This window comes from Mesitornis unicolor, unplaced genomic scaffold (genome assembly GCF_000695765.1).
Source record: "Mesitornis unicolor isolate BGI_N332 unplaced genomic scaffold, ASM69576v1 scaffold856, whole genome shotgun sequence".
NCBI classification, from domain to species: domain Eukaryota; kingdom Metazoa; phylum Chordata; class Aves; order Mesitornithiformes; family Mesitornithidae; genus Mesitornis; species Mesitornis unicolor.
The window spans coordinates 1,340-16,988 of record NW_010188675.1 but is presented as its reverse complement, the minus strand read 5'-3'; the positions used below and the strand labels follow the sequence as shown (position 1 = coordinate 16,988).

The following is a 15,649-nucleotide window of genomic DNA, read 5'->3' as shown; positions in this document are numbered from 1 at the left end:
CGTCAGAAGAGTGAGAGCCCCATCCCAGAGAGCTCTGCGGCCCTGTGATGCACTTCAAAGGAAAGCCCAGAACTTGAACTAAACTGGTTTCTTTGCAGGAATACTAGAACTTTCATTCTTCAGTACTAAAAATACTAATTCTATTTGCAAACAGCAGGGCTGGCCAACTGATCCCTTGACTCTCTCTCACTCGGACCAGCAAGATATTCATGCTCCGTTATTTCTCAGCGGAATGTCCATTTTGCACGACAGGTAAAACACCACAAGATGTCAGTCACAAAATCAGCAAGAGAAACTGGAAAGCTGGAGAGAAACAGTTCGGGTGAGATCAGCTTGGTACAAGCCACAGCATCACCTGGCAACCACAGCAATCGTGCAAAAGAACGGCATTCAAAAAACCGGCACATTTTACAAAACCAAATCCTGCTTACACTATCCCCTCCTCAGAAACAGCGTGGTAAAGAAACGAGCTTTTCAGTGGTAATTATTCCTCCCAGAGTGAACAGACTGCCTGAATACAAAGCTCATGGCTGCCTTGCTTTTTTCACTGTAACTTGTGTTTAGCACAAAGGTGTATGTTTTTCTTTCCCTCTCCTTTTTTCTTTCAAAAACTCCATTTAAACCTAGATCAATGTGAAGTAATGTCTATAAAAGCACCACCTATTGGTATTCAGTTAAAACGAGACATTTCCTCATTGTCCCAGGGCAGCAAGTCACCAAAGCTTTATTACACTGCATCCATCTGATGGAGCAAACATTTACCCCGGGGAGTTCACTACAGGGCGATTAAACTGCTTAATTACAGCTGACACCAATGACTGATAGTAACTTCAGAGGGGAGGTAGCATTAATGTACGCCGACTTTTTTCCACATATTTAGAAGTGTGTAATAAAAAGAAGGCAAGTAATAATTTAAAAAAAACAATAAAAATCAAGCCAACCTTGCGTGGTTCATGTCATCTTCATCACTGCTGCAGGCTTCGTCACTTGATGAGGAATAGTCTGCTGCTTTCAACAACGAGTTGGCACTGTCCTTCCCCTTGGTGAAGTAGCCTGGACTCTGAGCAAAGAAAACTCAGTTGATTTTTTTATTTTCTCATCACTAAACAGCATGTGCAGTATTTTACTGTCCCAGCAAATACAGCTATTGTCACTTCCACACCAAAAAAGCTTTATTAGGAAGTTGATGCTCTTGTTGGTCCATCACCAGTGGGTATCTCACACAGGAACGTGTCCTAAGCCAAATTTTCCTAAAAGCCGAAAGGTGAATAGCTTTAGTCAGCATGTTATTTTGGATCTCAAACATTTATGGCTCAATCTTCACACTCCACAGGAGCACAGAACTACGTCATTTTTTGTACAAGAAGAGGAGTGCTCTGCTCCAGGACTAAAGGATTGCACTGGCTTGAACTCCTTCCAGCCCTGGGCTGCCCCAAGGCCCAGCTGAGCCACGCTGGCTATGAAGCGCCCTGGGGCAGGAAAGGCAACACCAACTCAGCCATGGCTGTCAGACACCCCAGTCCTCCTGTGTCATTAGCAATGGCCAAAACACGGAGTCCTCCTCAAACCTCCTGTCCCTGAGAAGCCAGGAGGAATGGAGGACTCCAGTAAGCCACAGCTGTCCCCTGCCACCCTGCCCTGCCTCCCCTGGAGCCACCCAGGACTGCCTGAGAAGTTTTACAATTACAACCATCCCACAAACTTTTAAAACTTGACAAGTTCTTGCACAAGGCACTGAGAGCTCCAGTTGTCTGACAGGCATCCCCTCCACTCCCCTCCCCTGTCAAAAACACCACCAAAGAAAAGAAATGCCTCGGTAAATAGGACAGAGGAGTAGCAATCATCCTTCCCATCAGTGGCACGTCAAGGAATGGAGGGCCAGGACAGCCCTGGGTGTGTTACAGCCTGATACCACAGGTTCCAGGCAGTTACACATGGGATATCTGCACAAGCCACAGCCATGGTCTTGACGTCTGGGTTGCGTGACAAGTGATCGATGACTTGCTGAAATACTAAAGACATACCCTTCCTTTCTGAAGATTTACGATCAGGCAGGTTCAGGAAAACCGAACTCTCTGCTGACAATAAGAGCTGGACACAAGTCACACCTGGACCGAAAACTGCTGAGATACATGACTGCAGCAGTAAGCTCAAACCAGTCCCACGCAGCCTCTCGGGTGGACTCACAGCCAGCAAACTCAAACACCAACAGAGGAGCTGTCAGCACAGACAAGTCCTCAGTGAAAACTATGAACAGACCCAATCTTTTGTTCAGGATTTAAAGGAACCTACTGCAACCCGGCCTGGATGAGAAACTTTTTCAGACTTCTTATGCAGCTGCAAGTGGTTCTGGGGTGAAGTGTCCTCTTCCCTGGCTGATCCTGGATTCCCTGAAAAAAGAAAAAAAGAAGTTTCTTTTTTTTTTAAATGCACATGCAGCAGAGTGAGAGGGGGAACCAGTAACACCAGCACACAGCCACCACCCACAGCAGCCTCTGCTGACAAATGTCTTTTTTCTCTCTGTTGCAAAGGGAAATCTTTTTGCTTGTTTCCCAGTGGTTCCAGATGCCACAATATTATGTATATAAGTTGACACTGGTGCGGTTTAATTCTGCAAGAGTAAGACAAAAAAGACCAAAGCCTTGGCAATGTACTTCCACTGTGCACCAGCAACAGTTTTATGGACTGGAAAGCAGTGTGCAAGGGAAAAGGGTGAGGGCATCCCTCCCTCTGATCCTCTTCTTGAAGGAAGACGGCCCATCGTATCACCAACTGCTGGGTATATTCCAGCACTGAAGGTGCCACCCTGCTGTATTCCTGTGACTGCAGGCGGGGGTCAGGGAGAGGAGCCTGGGCCTCCAATGCACATTTTCATGAGCAAACAGATGTGGTGCTAAGATTTGGCCTTCATAAAACTGTTGCACAAAAACAGTCTCAAGGATCTGATTCTCTAAACCCAACTGGGCTGGGGGCAAACAGCTGCACTGAACTCTGCTCATGAGCATGGGGTCAAGCTAAAAGCACAAAGAGAACCATTTTCCAGTCCCTGCTTCCCGTGGGGCACACACAGTGTCGGTTCTCAGCTCCACTTCCACTCCAGGCTGTGGGGAAGCAGGTAAAAACAGCCTTCAATTTGGCAGAGACAACTGGCCCCTGCTGCGGGCCAACTCGGGACCTCGGAGACCTACAAGTGCCTCCATGCTTGCACAGCTATTGAACACCCAAGCAAATAGGACCAGAGGAGCTGGAGTCCACCTGCACACGCTGATGCCATCTCAGGAGGGATGCCTGCAAGTAAATTAAGCAAATCTTCCCTTTCGATGCCCCACACTGCCCACAGAACTACCTGGGAAGAGCCAAAGCAGCCTTGAAGAGGTGCTGCCTTCTGCACACAATTCCTGATAGCAGTGAAAGGAGGGAGAGCAGATGTGCCCTCACGCTGCCCCTGGGACACACCAGCCAGCTCAGTGTCTACCTCGTTCAGCAATCTCTCCCATCACTATCCCACTGCTACCAGGAGGACCCCTTGCAAGTTAAGCGGGGAGAATTCAAGCTCACACCCATTGGGATTTGTGTCTGGTAATTTAGATGGTTTTATCACAGTGGCTTCACATCTTCGTGCATTTTGCAGAGCTTTTACAATTCAGAATTCCTTACTGGTCCATGAGTGTCTAAGCAACTCAGCAGAAGTATCAGCATTAAAGTATTTATAGCCCTTTCCTCCCCAGTTCATTATCCCTGTGGGTTTGGGAAAGCAACAAACTCTTTCTGGAACACCATATGCCAGAACTAGCCGTAATTTAATGACACTTAACAACCCAAGGAGACAGTTTAAACCACAAGGGAGGTTTTCTATTCTTTCCATTGCTGGTGAGGTTTTTCAATTCCCCATGCCAAAATAGCACAGGAGTTACACATCACGCAGACACTGCAAAGCTGAGCTGTGCTGCTGCACCGTTCATCACTACCCCGCTACCAAAACGTAAAATGACATAAGAGCAAAACCAAACAAAAGCCAAGCATTTTAAAGTGCGCTTTGACTTCTCCTGTAGCACAGCTTCATATTCTGTGTAGTTAGTGAAAGCAAAACTGGCTTGATTGTGTCAGTTAATGAATAAACAATTTGCTCTTCATTTATCAAGGGTTTGCAAATTAACAATGTGCACCCCACCTTAAAAATAAATGACCTCAGAAGCTCACTGGTGTGGTTTCAGAACGTTTTTAGCATCCACCCTGCTTCGAAATGGGTGTGACTGCCCATGTCCCCCATCTTTAGTAGTCAAGCTTGAGGCGAAGTGTTGTAACACACCACTGCTTTGCAAGTTGCTGCACAAGAAACTGCCCTACAGTTGTCCCACCGAAAACGCCCTTCGGAATAACAAGAGAGGAACAAAGCTGTCCACTCCTGCTCTGTTTCCCTATCTGCCAGAATCTCAGGTCATGCCTCAGGAACTGTTATGGTTTAAAGGTTACCAGCCTGAAAGGGAAGGACAGGGGGTGTCTGTAGGACCCTGGGGGGTCACAGATCAGTGCTGTTCCCTCTCCTTTCTGGCCACAGTCTGTAAAAAACCGAGGAAGCCCGAGGTTTTCACGGGCTTTTCCTGGCTTCCTGGGCTGCTTCCTGTGCACCTTGGGACGGCTGGGCCTAGCTCCACGTGTTGGCAGCATCCACCACCACCCGCTCCCAGCACCACTGCGGTCCCTGGTGCCGAGGCCCTGCTCAGACACTGCCACTGGGGACTGCTGGGATCGGGTTTTGTTAATATCCAGAGTTTGTTAATTTTGTTAATATCCAGAGTTAAATATCCTTTGTCCCTTGTTAATTCCCTTTTCCTTTCCCCTGTTATTTTCATTAAACTTGTTACAGTCTTAACTTCCAGCCTTGTGTGAAGCATCTTTTTCTCTATTCCCTTTTTTTTTAAGCCTCCCCTGGGAGGGTAGGGGACAACAGAGAGAAAATCCTGCTCCCTGGGCTTGCCCTGAGCCTTAAACCAAGATCTGTACTGTAAAAAATGGACAACCACAAGCGAGCCCACTGCATTCCTACACCACCACCAGTGGCAATAAGAAACCTGACAAAGTTGCAATTTGCTTAAACTGGATGAGGCTATCTGTTCTTTCTAACTTCTTTTGCCTTGTTTTTTGTTTTCAGTACCACAATCTTTCTGCAAATAAAAGAATACTGGAGGAACGTTTCATAAGGTGCTGTACAGAGAGTCTTGGGCTTCCTTCAGCCACGACGTTACTAGAGTGCAGAAACACCGGTGTGCAGCAACTGCTCCTCTGTATCACCTCATCAGGGGGCAACGCAAAACAGCAGCATACGGTTATGCAGAAAATGCCAAGAGGTGAACATCAGAACTGAATTACATCTGGATGTCTGTAATGCTGGCTCTGCTGAGTTTCAGCGGTGTCACTAAGTGCGACAGAACCGATTTTTTTCAACCCTTAATTGAGGCAAATCAGATTTTCTATATGGAAATATGTTCACAGTCGCTTTTTGACTCAAAAGAGGAAGTGTTTATATTTTAGCAACATGGAACCTTAAAACTCAGAGGGCTTTCAAAAGCATATCACCAGAAGACATTGTTAAAATAAATATCCCATTTGCGATGCAGCACTGGACATCCTGCAGGAGCCTGCTTCACGTGATAGGAATTCTGCACATTTTTGGCTGATGAATCTTTGACTTGGGAATCACCTGCAGTTGCCTGACTGCTCCGATGAGATCCCATCTCCCACTGCTTGTTGCCAGGAGTGCTGCTGCTGCTGCTCAGCTTCAGTGCGTGTCCCCCAGGGGACGACTGATGACTGTTACTAAACAAAGACAAAAAGCAGATCAGACAATCTTGCATGCAGGAACACAGACTGGAATGGACCTCCCTGGCTACTGAATCGAGTTCCCTGCTGTTCCTGTATGAAATAATCCTCTTGATAAACAAAAAAGTTGTATCCATTGCTGCTCCAAGCAGGGCCACCCAGTAGTGAGAGAAGATGATGGAGGGAACAGTTTCCTCTGGGCAGTTATTGTGGGAGATTACAGAGATTCCCAAATAATTACAAAACATCCCACTATAGGTACTTCTCCCTTGGCCTCTTCACATCTGTGTCACCCAGGACTCCAAAATCTCATGAGTTTTACACATAAAGACACCTGCTCCACCAACACCCACTTCTCAATGGAGAAAGGAACAAGTTGGGCAGTAAAACAAGTTGCCAAGCTTAGGAAGTAAAACAGTGGCTCACCCAGAAACCCAGGCTCAGAAGCCAGTCACTTGTAACACTGCGGTTTACTTGCAGGTTTCTTTTCCGTTTTGCCTTCTATAATTCCCAAGTAGAGAGTATTTAGGGCTTGACTTCACTTGAAAGTCATTTCAGATGATGTTTCTGACTCTGGCTCATCAGAAGTGCTGCACATTATTTTGTTATGTCAGCTAAACCTACTTCCCTTTCAAATCTCTCCAACCCTTGTTTCTCACAGCATTATGTTCCCTGATTAGACATCCTGTGGGGGCTGCCCCTTATGGCCGAGCTCTTTGCATCCTTGGTCTTTTATCCTGGGATATGGAAAAAGCACAGTAGCCTGAAGGGCAGACTGCCAAAATAGTCACAATACATCTACAGACAGCATATTGGCCTGTTCAAGCTAAACCAGGCAAAACAAAGCCACAGGCACAAGCTTTGCAAGCTTTAAGTGCCTATACAAGGAGTTGGGGACAGGCCAAAGCATCCAGGCACCTACTCCCCTTTGAGACCAATGGCACTGGTGCTGATGTAGAGCAAAAGCATCCAGGCTGCCCTGAGCAGCACCACTCCCACGTGCCACCATCGGTGCCAAACGGCTTGGGTCCCATGTAACCTGCACCTTCAGCAGCCATTTAGTCTGATGTGAAGTTGGCAAGTACAGCATCACCAAATCATAAGAGGTGAAAAACCTGCACAACGCGCTGCCTGTTAACTGAGAAATGGACGCACAACTTGCATGCAACCCGCTCAGGAGCGTCAAACCGGCTGGCCCAAATGAAACAACTCATTGCAGAAATTATTACAGATGGAACAGCCCTTACATGTCAGAAGCTGCTTTCCAGCAGAAGCCAGAAGTTTATGTTGCTTGAAAAAGAGGAGGAGATCTACAAGAGGCTTGTTTCTCTCTATATCAGTTATGTCAATCATCAGAAGGAAGCTGGCTTAGACACCTCCTTCAGGTTTAAGATCGGGAAGTTTGGTCAGTTGTTTTTGTGGGTGAACTGACTCAAAAGACAAAATAATGGTAACTGCTATTAAATGAGGTATGAACCCACGTCAGTTCTGGTGTTACTGAAGTTATGACTTTGTTTTTAACAAATTTGCTTCAATTTTCCTATTGACAACACATCAGTGTTAGTATAAGCATAAAACACTTAAGAGCTTACCTTGAAGGGCATCTCTGATGGCCAGGCTGATCCCTGCTGTAAAATTTAGACGTTGTCCTTTCTGGAACCTTAAGGATTTAATCAAATGTTTTAAGTCTGCTACTGATTTTTCAGACTCAGTTAACAAACCTAACGCTCATCCTGTACCAACGCAAAAATAAGATTAACCAACATAAATTAATAACGCTTCAGTGGGACACGCAGAGAGATCTTCCATGATATCAACACTGCAGGATGCAAGTCAGCAGCGGGTGCTCCAATTTGCTCCAGGGCCATGCAATCTATCAGAGTGCAGACTGCAAGTGGTTTGCACCTTCACCTAGAGTCGGTATTTAAAGGGTCAACATTTAAAGCAGACAGGGAAGTGCATCTGCAGTCACTTAATGCAGCTTTCCCTAGGTGGTGGATTACTTTATGTTGCTACCAAAGGGCTGGGGAACACACCTCAATGATTAATACCAAATTAATAAAACAGGTACATGCATGCATACACATACACATCCCTGCATAAATAATCCTGCCCTTTTTCTCAGAAATTCTGTTAGAAAAGGCAGGAACAAATAGCTGGCCTAACAAAAGAAGTGTATCTGCGTTTGCAGATAATATATACACACAGAAACTCATACAGAAAACTGACCTGCTTATAATTTTTTATCTTAGTTTCTAAATTACTGAGACCCAGTTAACGTACAAGCAACGAGATTTTTACCGAGTTTCATCAAGACCAGAGGATGGGTCCTACACATCGCAGGGAAACTGAGGGGAGCGTGATTAACAGCGCAAGCTTCACGTACCTTTGGGGGTTGTTCTTCATTTTGACTCATGCTCCAGAAGACGTCATCGTGCACAGGTCTGAGTGGTGTTGTCACCATATCTGACAGTGAACTGCTGTGGTACACATCCTTACTGGCCCGGAAATTTTCACACTTGAAACAAATGAAAGGCGTGTTGAACTGTGCTTCCCTGCCTGTGTAACAGGACCCAGTCTCAGCAAATATCAACGGTTCTGTTTGTGAGACCAAATTGTCAGTAAACACACGAAGAGCATTATCGTTGGATACAGCCAGACTCACCTTGTTCACTGTGAAGGTATTAATTTCCAGCTTATTAGCATGTTAGGCACAAGTATTTGAAGGCGAAGCGTACAATGAAAAGAAACAGTAAAAACATCTATGTCGTACACATATCTCCCCTTCTTAAACCTACAGAGAAGTTAACAGGCAGTGCACGGTGAATTACTGAACTGGATGATGCAAAAGTTACCGCTGAGTGAGTGCATTCCATTCAAACCTGACCAATGCCTGTATTTTACAATTTAGATAGCATAATCACTGGGGAAACCCACCTCCCCTAGGTTAGATGTTGACTTCCAAACCAGTCTTTGCGAGCCCACCCTCCACACAGAGCCAATGGAGACAAACTGCCAACTGGACGCACCTTCAACTCTCCCGTGGTTGTGAGGGCGCCCTGGCCCTACTCTGTAACAGATTTTTTTTCTTTTACTCAAAAAATATAAAAATTGAGAATGCAGTAAGAAAGAAACAAGAAACTATGTTCAACTGTACCCCATGGGTAGTCACATCCAGGTGCTTCAACTGTGACCACCTGCGTTTAAAAGATATCTTCAAAGGCACCACATTAGAGCATTAGGATGGCAAACACTCTAATCACAGTGGGAGGAGGAAGCTTTCAAATAACTTCCTTACAAGTTCTTCATTCCAAGGAAACAAGTGAGCACTGCAAAACTCAAGCTAAAATACTCAAAACTTGGTCATCTGATTCTTTCTGTATTTAAAAGAGGAAAAAAAAAAAAAACAAAGAAGGAAAGGTCTCTTCAGTTCTCCAGATTAATGATCTACTACACTGGTGTCTTCCAAGGGGAAGAAAGGCAGAGAGCTAAAAATGTCAACTGAATGTACCGGTCCTCCCTGAAATGAGAAATCTTCTTGGACACAAGACCGACGCAGAACACATGGAAATGCTGTGTGAGCCTGGCCCATCTTGAGGGATTGCTATGCTAGAACCAATTTGATGTTACAGAGAGAGAAAAAAATGCTGGAGAAATGCCTGAAGCTACACCACTTTGTGCTGTATCTTGTCAGATCTCCCATGCAGAGCAGGACCAGAGCTCTCCAGAGACACCCGCAGCTGGCAGGAACGCCATGGGCTGATGTCCTTCCCATGTCGGGAAGGAGCCCAATGCCACAGCACATTAACACGCCTCTCCTGGAGGCACCTCTTTCTTAAATACATGGCAAGACCAGCATCTCCATCACCTGCAGGCCTAAGAATCACAGAATGGTTTGGGTTGGAGGGGACCTTAAAGCTCATCCAGTCCAACCCCCATGGGCAGGGACACCTCCACCAGCCCAGGTTGCTCAAAGCCCCATCCAACCTGGCCTTGGGCACTGCCAGGGAGGGGGCACCCACAGCTTCCCTGGGCAACCTGGGCCAGTGTCTGACCACCTCCCAGTAAAGAATTTCTCCCTAATGTCCAGTCTACATCTACCCTCTTTCAGCTTAAAACCACTCCCCCGAAACAAAGAGGCTGGCAATTTTTGTCTGAGTCAGAGTTCAAACTCTCGTGTCCCGACTGCGTTACTGCAATTCAGATCAGTCAGCTGCGGTTTCAGTTTCTCCAAAGAATGACTCAGACGAGTATTTTATTGATTTATCAGCCAAAGTCTGTAAAATTCTCCAGTTCTCCAGTCTTAAAAAGTAAAAAACAGTAACTGAGAACTGCATACAGCTTTTCAACAATGTAGTATGATTAGGAACTCCCTGTAACTCCACAAGACTAATTATTTCATGTGAACAATGGTCAAAATCACTTAAATACGGACAGGTACTAACTCTAAAACTAGTCAAAGATGCCAAACATCCATTCCAACATCCCATCACAACCTTCCAGACCAGCACAGCAAAGTCAGCTGTCGAAAAAGAGTCTCGAGAAGTCTCACTTAGTTAAACATTCAGGTGCTTTTCCTGCCTTTTGGGCACAATAACTTCTGTTGACTCCCTTCACAGAAAACAGCTTTCTCAGCAGTTATAACATCTCATAATTCGTGTCCTTTCATTTTGTCGAAATTACTTCTTTGTCCTACGTGATTGTCACTAATAATAGTTTTTAGTTAACCAGAATTATTTCAACAGCACAGTGTTCCCCTGAAATGATTCGTCGTGGGTATAGGAACAGGTTTTATAGCGAGTGTATTATTATCAGAGCATAGGAATAATCTTTTTTTTTTCCTTGCTACTTTTTCAACAAGATACTTGCATTTCTTCCTAAATTCCAGCTTTTGAGCCCTGAAGACTGCCAGAAAACTATTTGTGCTTAAAAGCAGGGATGAGCTTTGCTGAATCATGCTATAAGTGACTGGGGTGAAACCAAACCTTGCAGATGGTACCCACATGCCTTCTCTGGGCACCAGCACCATGTTCCATGTACAGCCAGGAAGCGATGCCTGCTTTTGGAATGAGTTCTGTAGGACCTACAATACCTCACAATTCCACAGTAAGCCAAAAAATGTCTCAGATAACCTCCAAAATCAGAGTGTTTGATATTTCTCTTAAGTTTTATAGATAAAATAATGTGTTGGGGGGCAGGGGAGAGGGAGAATTTGAAAAAAAAAAACCACCAACAAACCCCTAATAATGATTCTAAATCACTAAAACCCAAGCCTTAAATTGTTTCTATTATAAGCAACATTGAAAGTTCAGCAGCTCCCCTCTGGCACAGAAAGCCCTGGTAGACAAAAATGTTACCTACTCTGTGTCTTCAAACCGTAAAGGTACATCCAACACAGCTAAGGGAAAGGAGCTTTTGCGCTCTGAAATTATAACACAAGGTGATACAAGACAAAACACTGATTACTAGAGTTAATTTAAAAATATTTAGGAGCAAGACGTTTCAAAACAGACAGGCTGCACTGCTTTTTGGAGGATGCCTAAGTTCCTAATTTGAACTGACTCTACAGACACGGGGTGATAAGTGCAAGTGCTGTTACAAAACAGCGTAAGGATTTTCTTGAACTTTCAAGCAGATCTGCTCTAGGATACTGGGTCAAACCATGACTTAATGCACAGCTAGCTCTAATATAGTTATCTTTCTTCTTCTGTTTCAGCCACATTACTCCAGACAATACAGGAGATCTAGCTAGCAAATCCCACAGGAAAACCATAGGGTCAATTTAAAAAGTGGGGCTCATTTCAGATGTGAGCTAAATTCCCCCACTGGTCAGTCAGCAGGAGATGCCGGGCAGAGGCTCAGTGACTTTGTTGAAGAAGTTTCTGTGAAATTCTGCAGGTAGCCTGGAACGACCCATCCCACAGCACCTCCACCAGAGAGCCCGACCCGCTGCCGCGCTGCAGCAAACACAGAACAGCTGGAAACGGTACCCTCTGATCTGGTAATAGCTCACATTTCTCTCACCGGACAAACAGGACACAAGACACTGAGACACCGTACTCCCTGCACCTCAGGGGCTGCGTTAGGATTTCCAGTGAAATAATTTTGAGAGAGATTTGGGCAACCGAGATGTGCCACAAAATCTCAGAGAACAGAATTGTTTAAAATAAGAGGGTACTTTTGTCTGAGCAGAGCAGTGATGACAGATGATCCCTCCCTGACAAACCTGGCTGGAAGCTCCTCAGCACAGACATCTGTGATGGATTCAGCTTGCATTTTAACTCTGCAGTTCATTTTTATTTTAAATCAACAAGTCGATTGATATCCACCCACATATCGAACTTCACAAGTTTATTGCTGTGAGTCTTTTAATCTCCAGGTGACTAACTGGCCCATCACTCATATTGCTTTAACACTTCATACAGGTAATGCAGACAGCACATCCACACAGGCCACTATTAACATCAACAGCTGCTGCCAACCAGCAAAAGGAAACAGAGACTTCAGAGGATTTATAAATTACCACTGAAGTTCATCTGTCTCCATGCTAGCACAGCAGGTAAGGGAGCAGAGTGGCCTCTCCCTGTCCACATGGCCCCGTCAGCTGGAACACGGGCTTGTGAGTGAGCAACAGGGCAGCTACCAGCAGGGAGTGAAATCACTCGGTAGCAACTGCGTAGCACTTGCTGCTATTATCCTTAAGTAACACCATCACTTTAAACAGCATAAAATTTTTACAGTCCAGTTTCCATCAAGGGATATGAAAGAGGTTGGTAAATACTGCTTCATTCCTCACCAGCCCCCTCAGCAGCCAGGACAGGCACGACCAGAGAAGTACCCACAGGATGAAAAGGAATGTCCTAGGTGATGCAGCCAGCCTAGACCATAGCTCCTTTAATCCCAGGAGTGGCATTTTAACAGGGCAGGACTATTCTCTGTACAGCCACTGTACTCCTGTTGAATCCCAAATGCTCTGCAATAAACTATGGGCTCTCCCACTTCCATTGCTGGGGTGAAATATCCGCCTCAAGGAAGCTGCCAGCCTCTGCCCAAGGACAAAAGTCCTTCTTTTAGACCTTGCACCAGCTCTCCATGCTACAAGCCAGGCCATCAACTCAGCCCAGTTACAGTACTTGTGACGTGAAATGACAAACAGGCCCTGGAACAAAGGATGTGAAAAGATCACACTTGCAGTAGTTTACTCCATTTCTACTTGCTGTCTTGTTTTTCTTTTGCTCACTCATGCTTACAGTCCCTTCACAAGAGATTGGGAACAAAGTAACTGCAGGCTAAGCTACTTACTTCATACGCTGTGAAAAAGCAGGATGTTGAAAGGAAGTCGCGTTTTTAGGGCACACTGTGAGCACTCTGAATCACCTCTCCCAGCACTGGTAGAAATAGCAGGAGCTAAAACGTTTCGAGAGGATTCCAATGCAGAGGTTTATCCACGTGCTTTCACCACGCAGGTACTGTTCAGGTACCACTTCTACATCGAACACGGAATTTCTCAAGTCACAGACCTTCTGGGCTCTAACCACAGGCAAAATCTGACTCTGACATCTCCATATACTTCTAGATTATTTCATAAGATGACTAAGGATCTTGCTTGTGCATATGATCTTAAAGGATAAAAATGCTGGTTTTGGACTTATTTTGTAAAGTGCCACCTGTATTTGTGCCATATAAATAATGCATCTTTCATGGGGCGCAACAGCAGAGTCATTCTGGCTTTCTGTGAAACATTTAAGAGTAATATCATGAAATCAGGCATCAAGTATATAAAAATAACTTAATGTAAAGCTGATCTGCAGCAGAAATGTAATTCCATGTAGAGCTTCACAGAATGTGGTGGCACTGAAAACTTCCGAGCTGCTTTGCACAGACTTCAGTCATTTATGCCAGCAGCAAAGGGAATCGGGTTCCAAAGCCCCATTCTGCTTAGGAACCACACACGCTTCCTCCTCCTCCCCGCCCGGGGCGGCAGCACCGTACCTGGACTAACATGGCTCTCTGTGGCGCGGGGGTGCACGGGCTGGAACTGCTGCCAGATCCCATCCTGGTGTGCGGCGCGGCTTCGTGCCCCAGCACTGACGGCCACTGGAGGGAAGGCTGGATGCTGTCACTTTTCTTCCTTTGGTCCTCAGCCTGAGGAGGGGAAAAGCAGCAGCACATTGCACATGCGTTTGCAGCCTGGATGTTCAACAGCAGCACAGCGTGCACTGACTGATGGACCTCCCCACTGGGGGAGGCCAGCCCTGGCGCAATGGGAACCACTACTGCCTCTCCATTTGCAACCCTTCCTTTCCTGTCGAGTTTCCAAACTGCAGCAAGGATAAGGGCCATCTGCTGTGTGCTAGGCCAGCCCATGGGCTGCAGGCTAGGATTTTAGCTGGGAGGAATCATCTGTCTGTATTTGCTACTCTTGGACAACATGCAGCCTGGTTTGCTGTGCATTTTTTACCCCCTTCTACAACGCTGCCATTACTGCATGTTGCCTGCTACTTTCAACACTTTTAAAATACTCTGTCTTTCGTTACTTGCTCTATGGAAAAGACTGAGGGACACGATCTAGAAGGATTAGAGGTCCTTTTATTTCCCCGAGGGCATTGCTCATTACAAAAATCTTTATTCTATGGTTTTGATGCCGCTGCTCCTCTCGGTTTCATTCAACATGACTAATTCCCATACCCCAGTGTAAATCTTCAGCATATCCTCCGATTCAGCAGCCTAGAAACAGCCCTACACAGTAAAGCAGAGATTAATGCCATGAAAACACCAAGCTATCTGTGTCTAGGTGGGCATTCTTAACAGTATCTCTCACTACATCTGGATGTTTGTGCCTACGTCAGGAAGGTAAGCATATTATTAACACAGCCTAGGAAACTGCTGAGGAGATGGAAAATTATTCCACTTAAGTCTCACAGATCTTGACTGGGGAAAAGAAATAACACCAAATAAATCCTCACACAGAAAATTCATTAAAACAAGCCATCACAGTGAAATACCATGAAATTCCAGTCCCAGTGAACTCCACTGTTATACTGCTCTCGAGGCCACATTGTCATTACTTGCAACTCCTAATAATAAAAGGCAAATTTTACCACAAGCAAGAAGGAAAGTGTAAAAATTAACCGTGGCTACACTAAGCTACGGGGTTGTCCAAAAAGTAATTGCGTGTTTGTTTCCTGGGTGAAAGGTTTCACGGGAAACAAAAACTGTATTAAACAAATAGAGTTTCCATTTTGTTCACTTACCTTTTGCCATCTTTCAGGCAACTTCACCATCCTGCGCTCAGAAAAGTTACCTTTTATCAGCAAGAAACAGTTTCAGAACAATTTGGTACCGGCAGCAGTGAAGGTTTTACCATTCAAGGCATTTTGTAAAGAACAAAACACATGGTGGTCTGACGGTGCCAGGTCTGGTGAATATGGTGCACATGGTGCATCCCATCCAAGCTGCAACCGTGTCTGACGAGTGACCAAACTGGTCTGTGGTCTAGCGTTGTTATGGTGAAACATTTTGCAATTCACCAACTCTGGACGCTTCTGTTTGATGGCATCAATTAATTAACCCAGCTGATGACAGCACACATCTGAATTAGTGGCTTGGTTCCTTGGAAGCAATGCAAAACACACAGTACCTCTGAAATCCCACCAGACTGACAGTATAAACATCCCTTGGTGCATATTCACTTTTGAAGTGCTTTGAGCTGCTTCACCACGCTCGCTCCAAGAACTTCATCGTTCGTTGTTGTTGTAGACCCGTTTGTCATTGCCCACTATCACGTGTTTCAAAAACGGGTCGTTTTCCTCACGTTTCAAGAGAGAAT

At 45.4% G+C, this 15,649-nt stretch overlaps 1 protein-coding gene across 1 annotated transcript in view; it reads right to left on the bottom strand.

Annotated features, from left to right (window-relative positions):
• The window catches only part of LOC104533804 (mitogen-activated protein kinase kinase kinase kinase 4-like), a gene marked incomplete at its 5' end in the record, with an annotated part of 39,379 nt that extends 25,414 nt beyond the window's left edge, over nucleotides 1-13,965 (bottom strand). Inside the window, 6 exons of the mRNA XM_010185797.1 lie at nucleotides 942-1,060; nucleotides 2,293-2,390; nucleotides 5,702-5,817; nucleotides 7,413-7,480; nucleotides 8,207-8,338; nucleotides 13,813-13,965. Of these exons, the coding sequence (XP_010184099.1) occupies nucleotides 942-1,060; nucleotides 2,293-2,390; nucleotides 5,702-5,817; nucleotides 7,413-7,480; nucleotides 8,207-8,338; nucleotides 13,813-13,965 (686 nt within the window). The remainder of the gene's footprint in view (nucleotides 1-941; nucleotides 1,061-2,292; nucleotides 2,391-5,701; nucleotides 5,818-7,412; nucleotides 7,481-8,206; nucleotides 8,339-13,812) is intronic.
• Nucleotides 13,966-15,649: the final 1,684 nt, after the last annotated feature.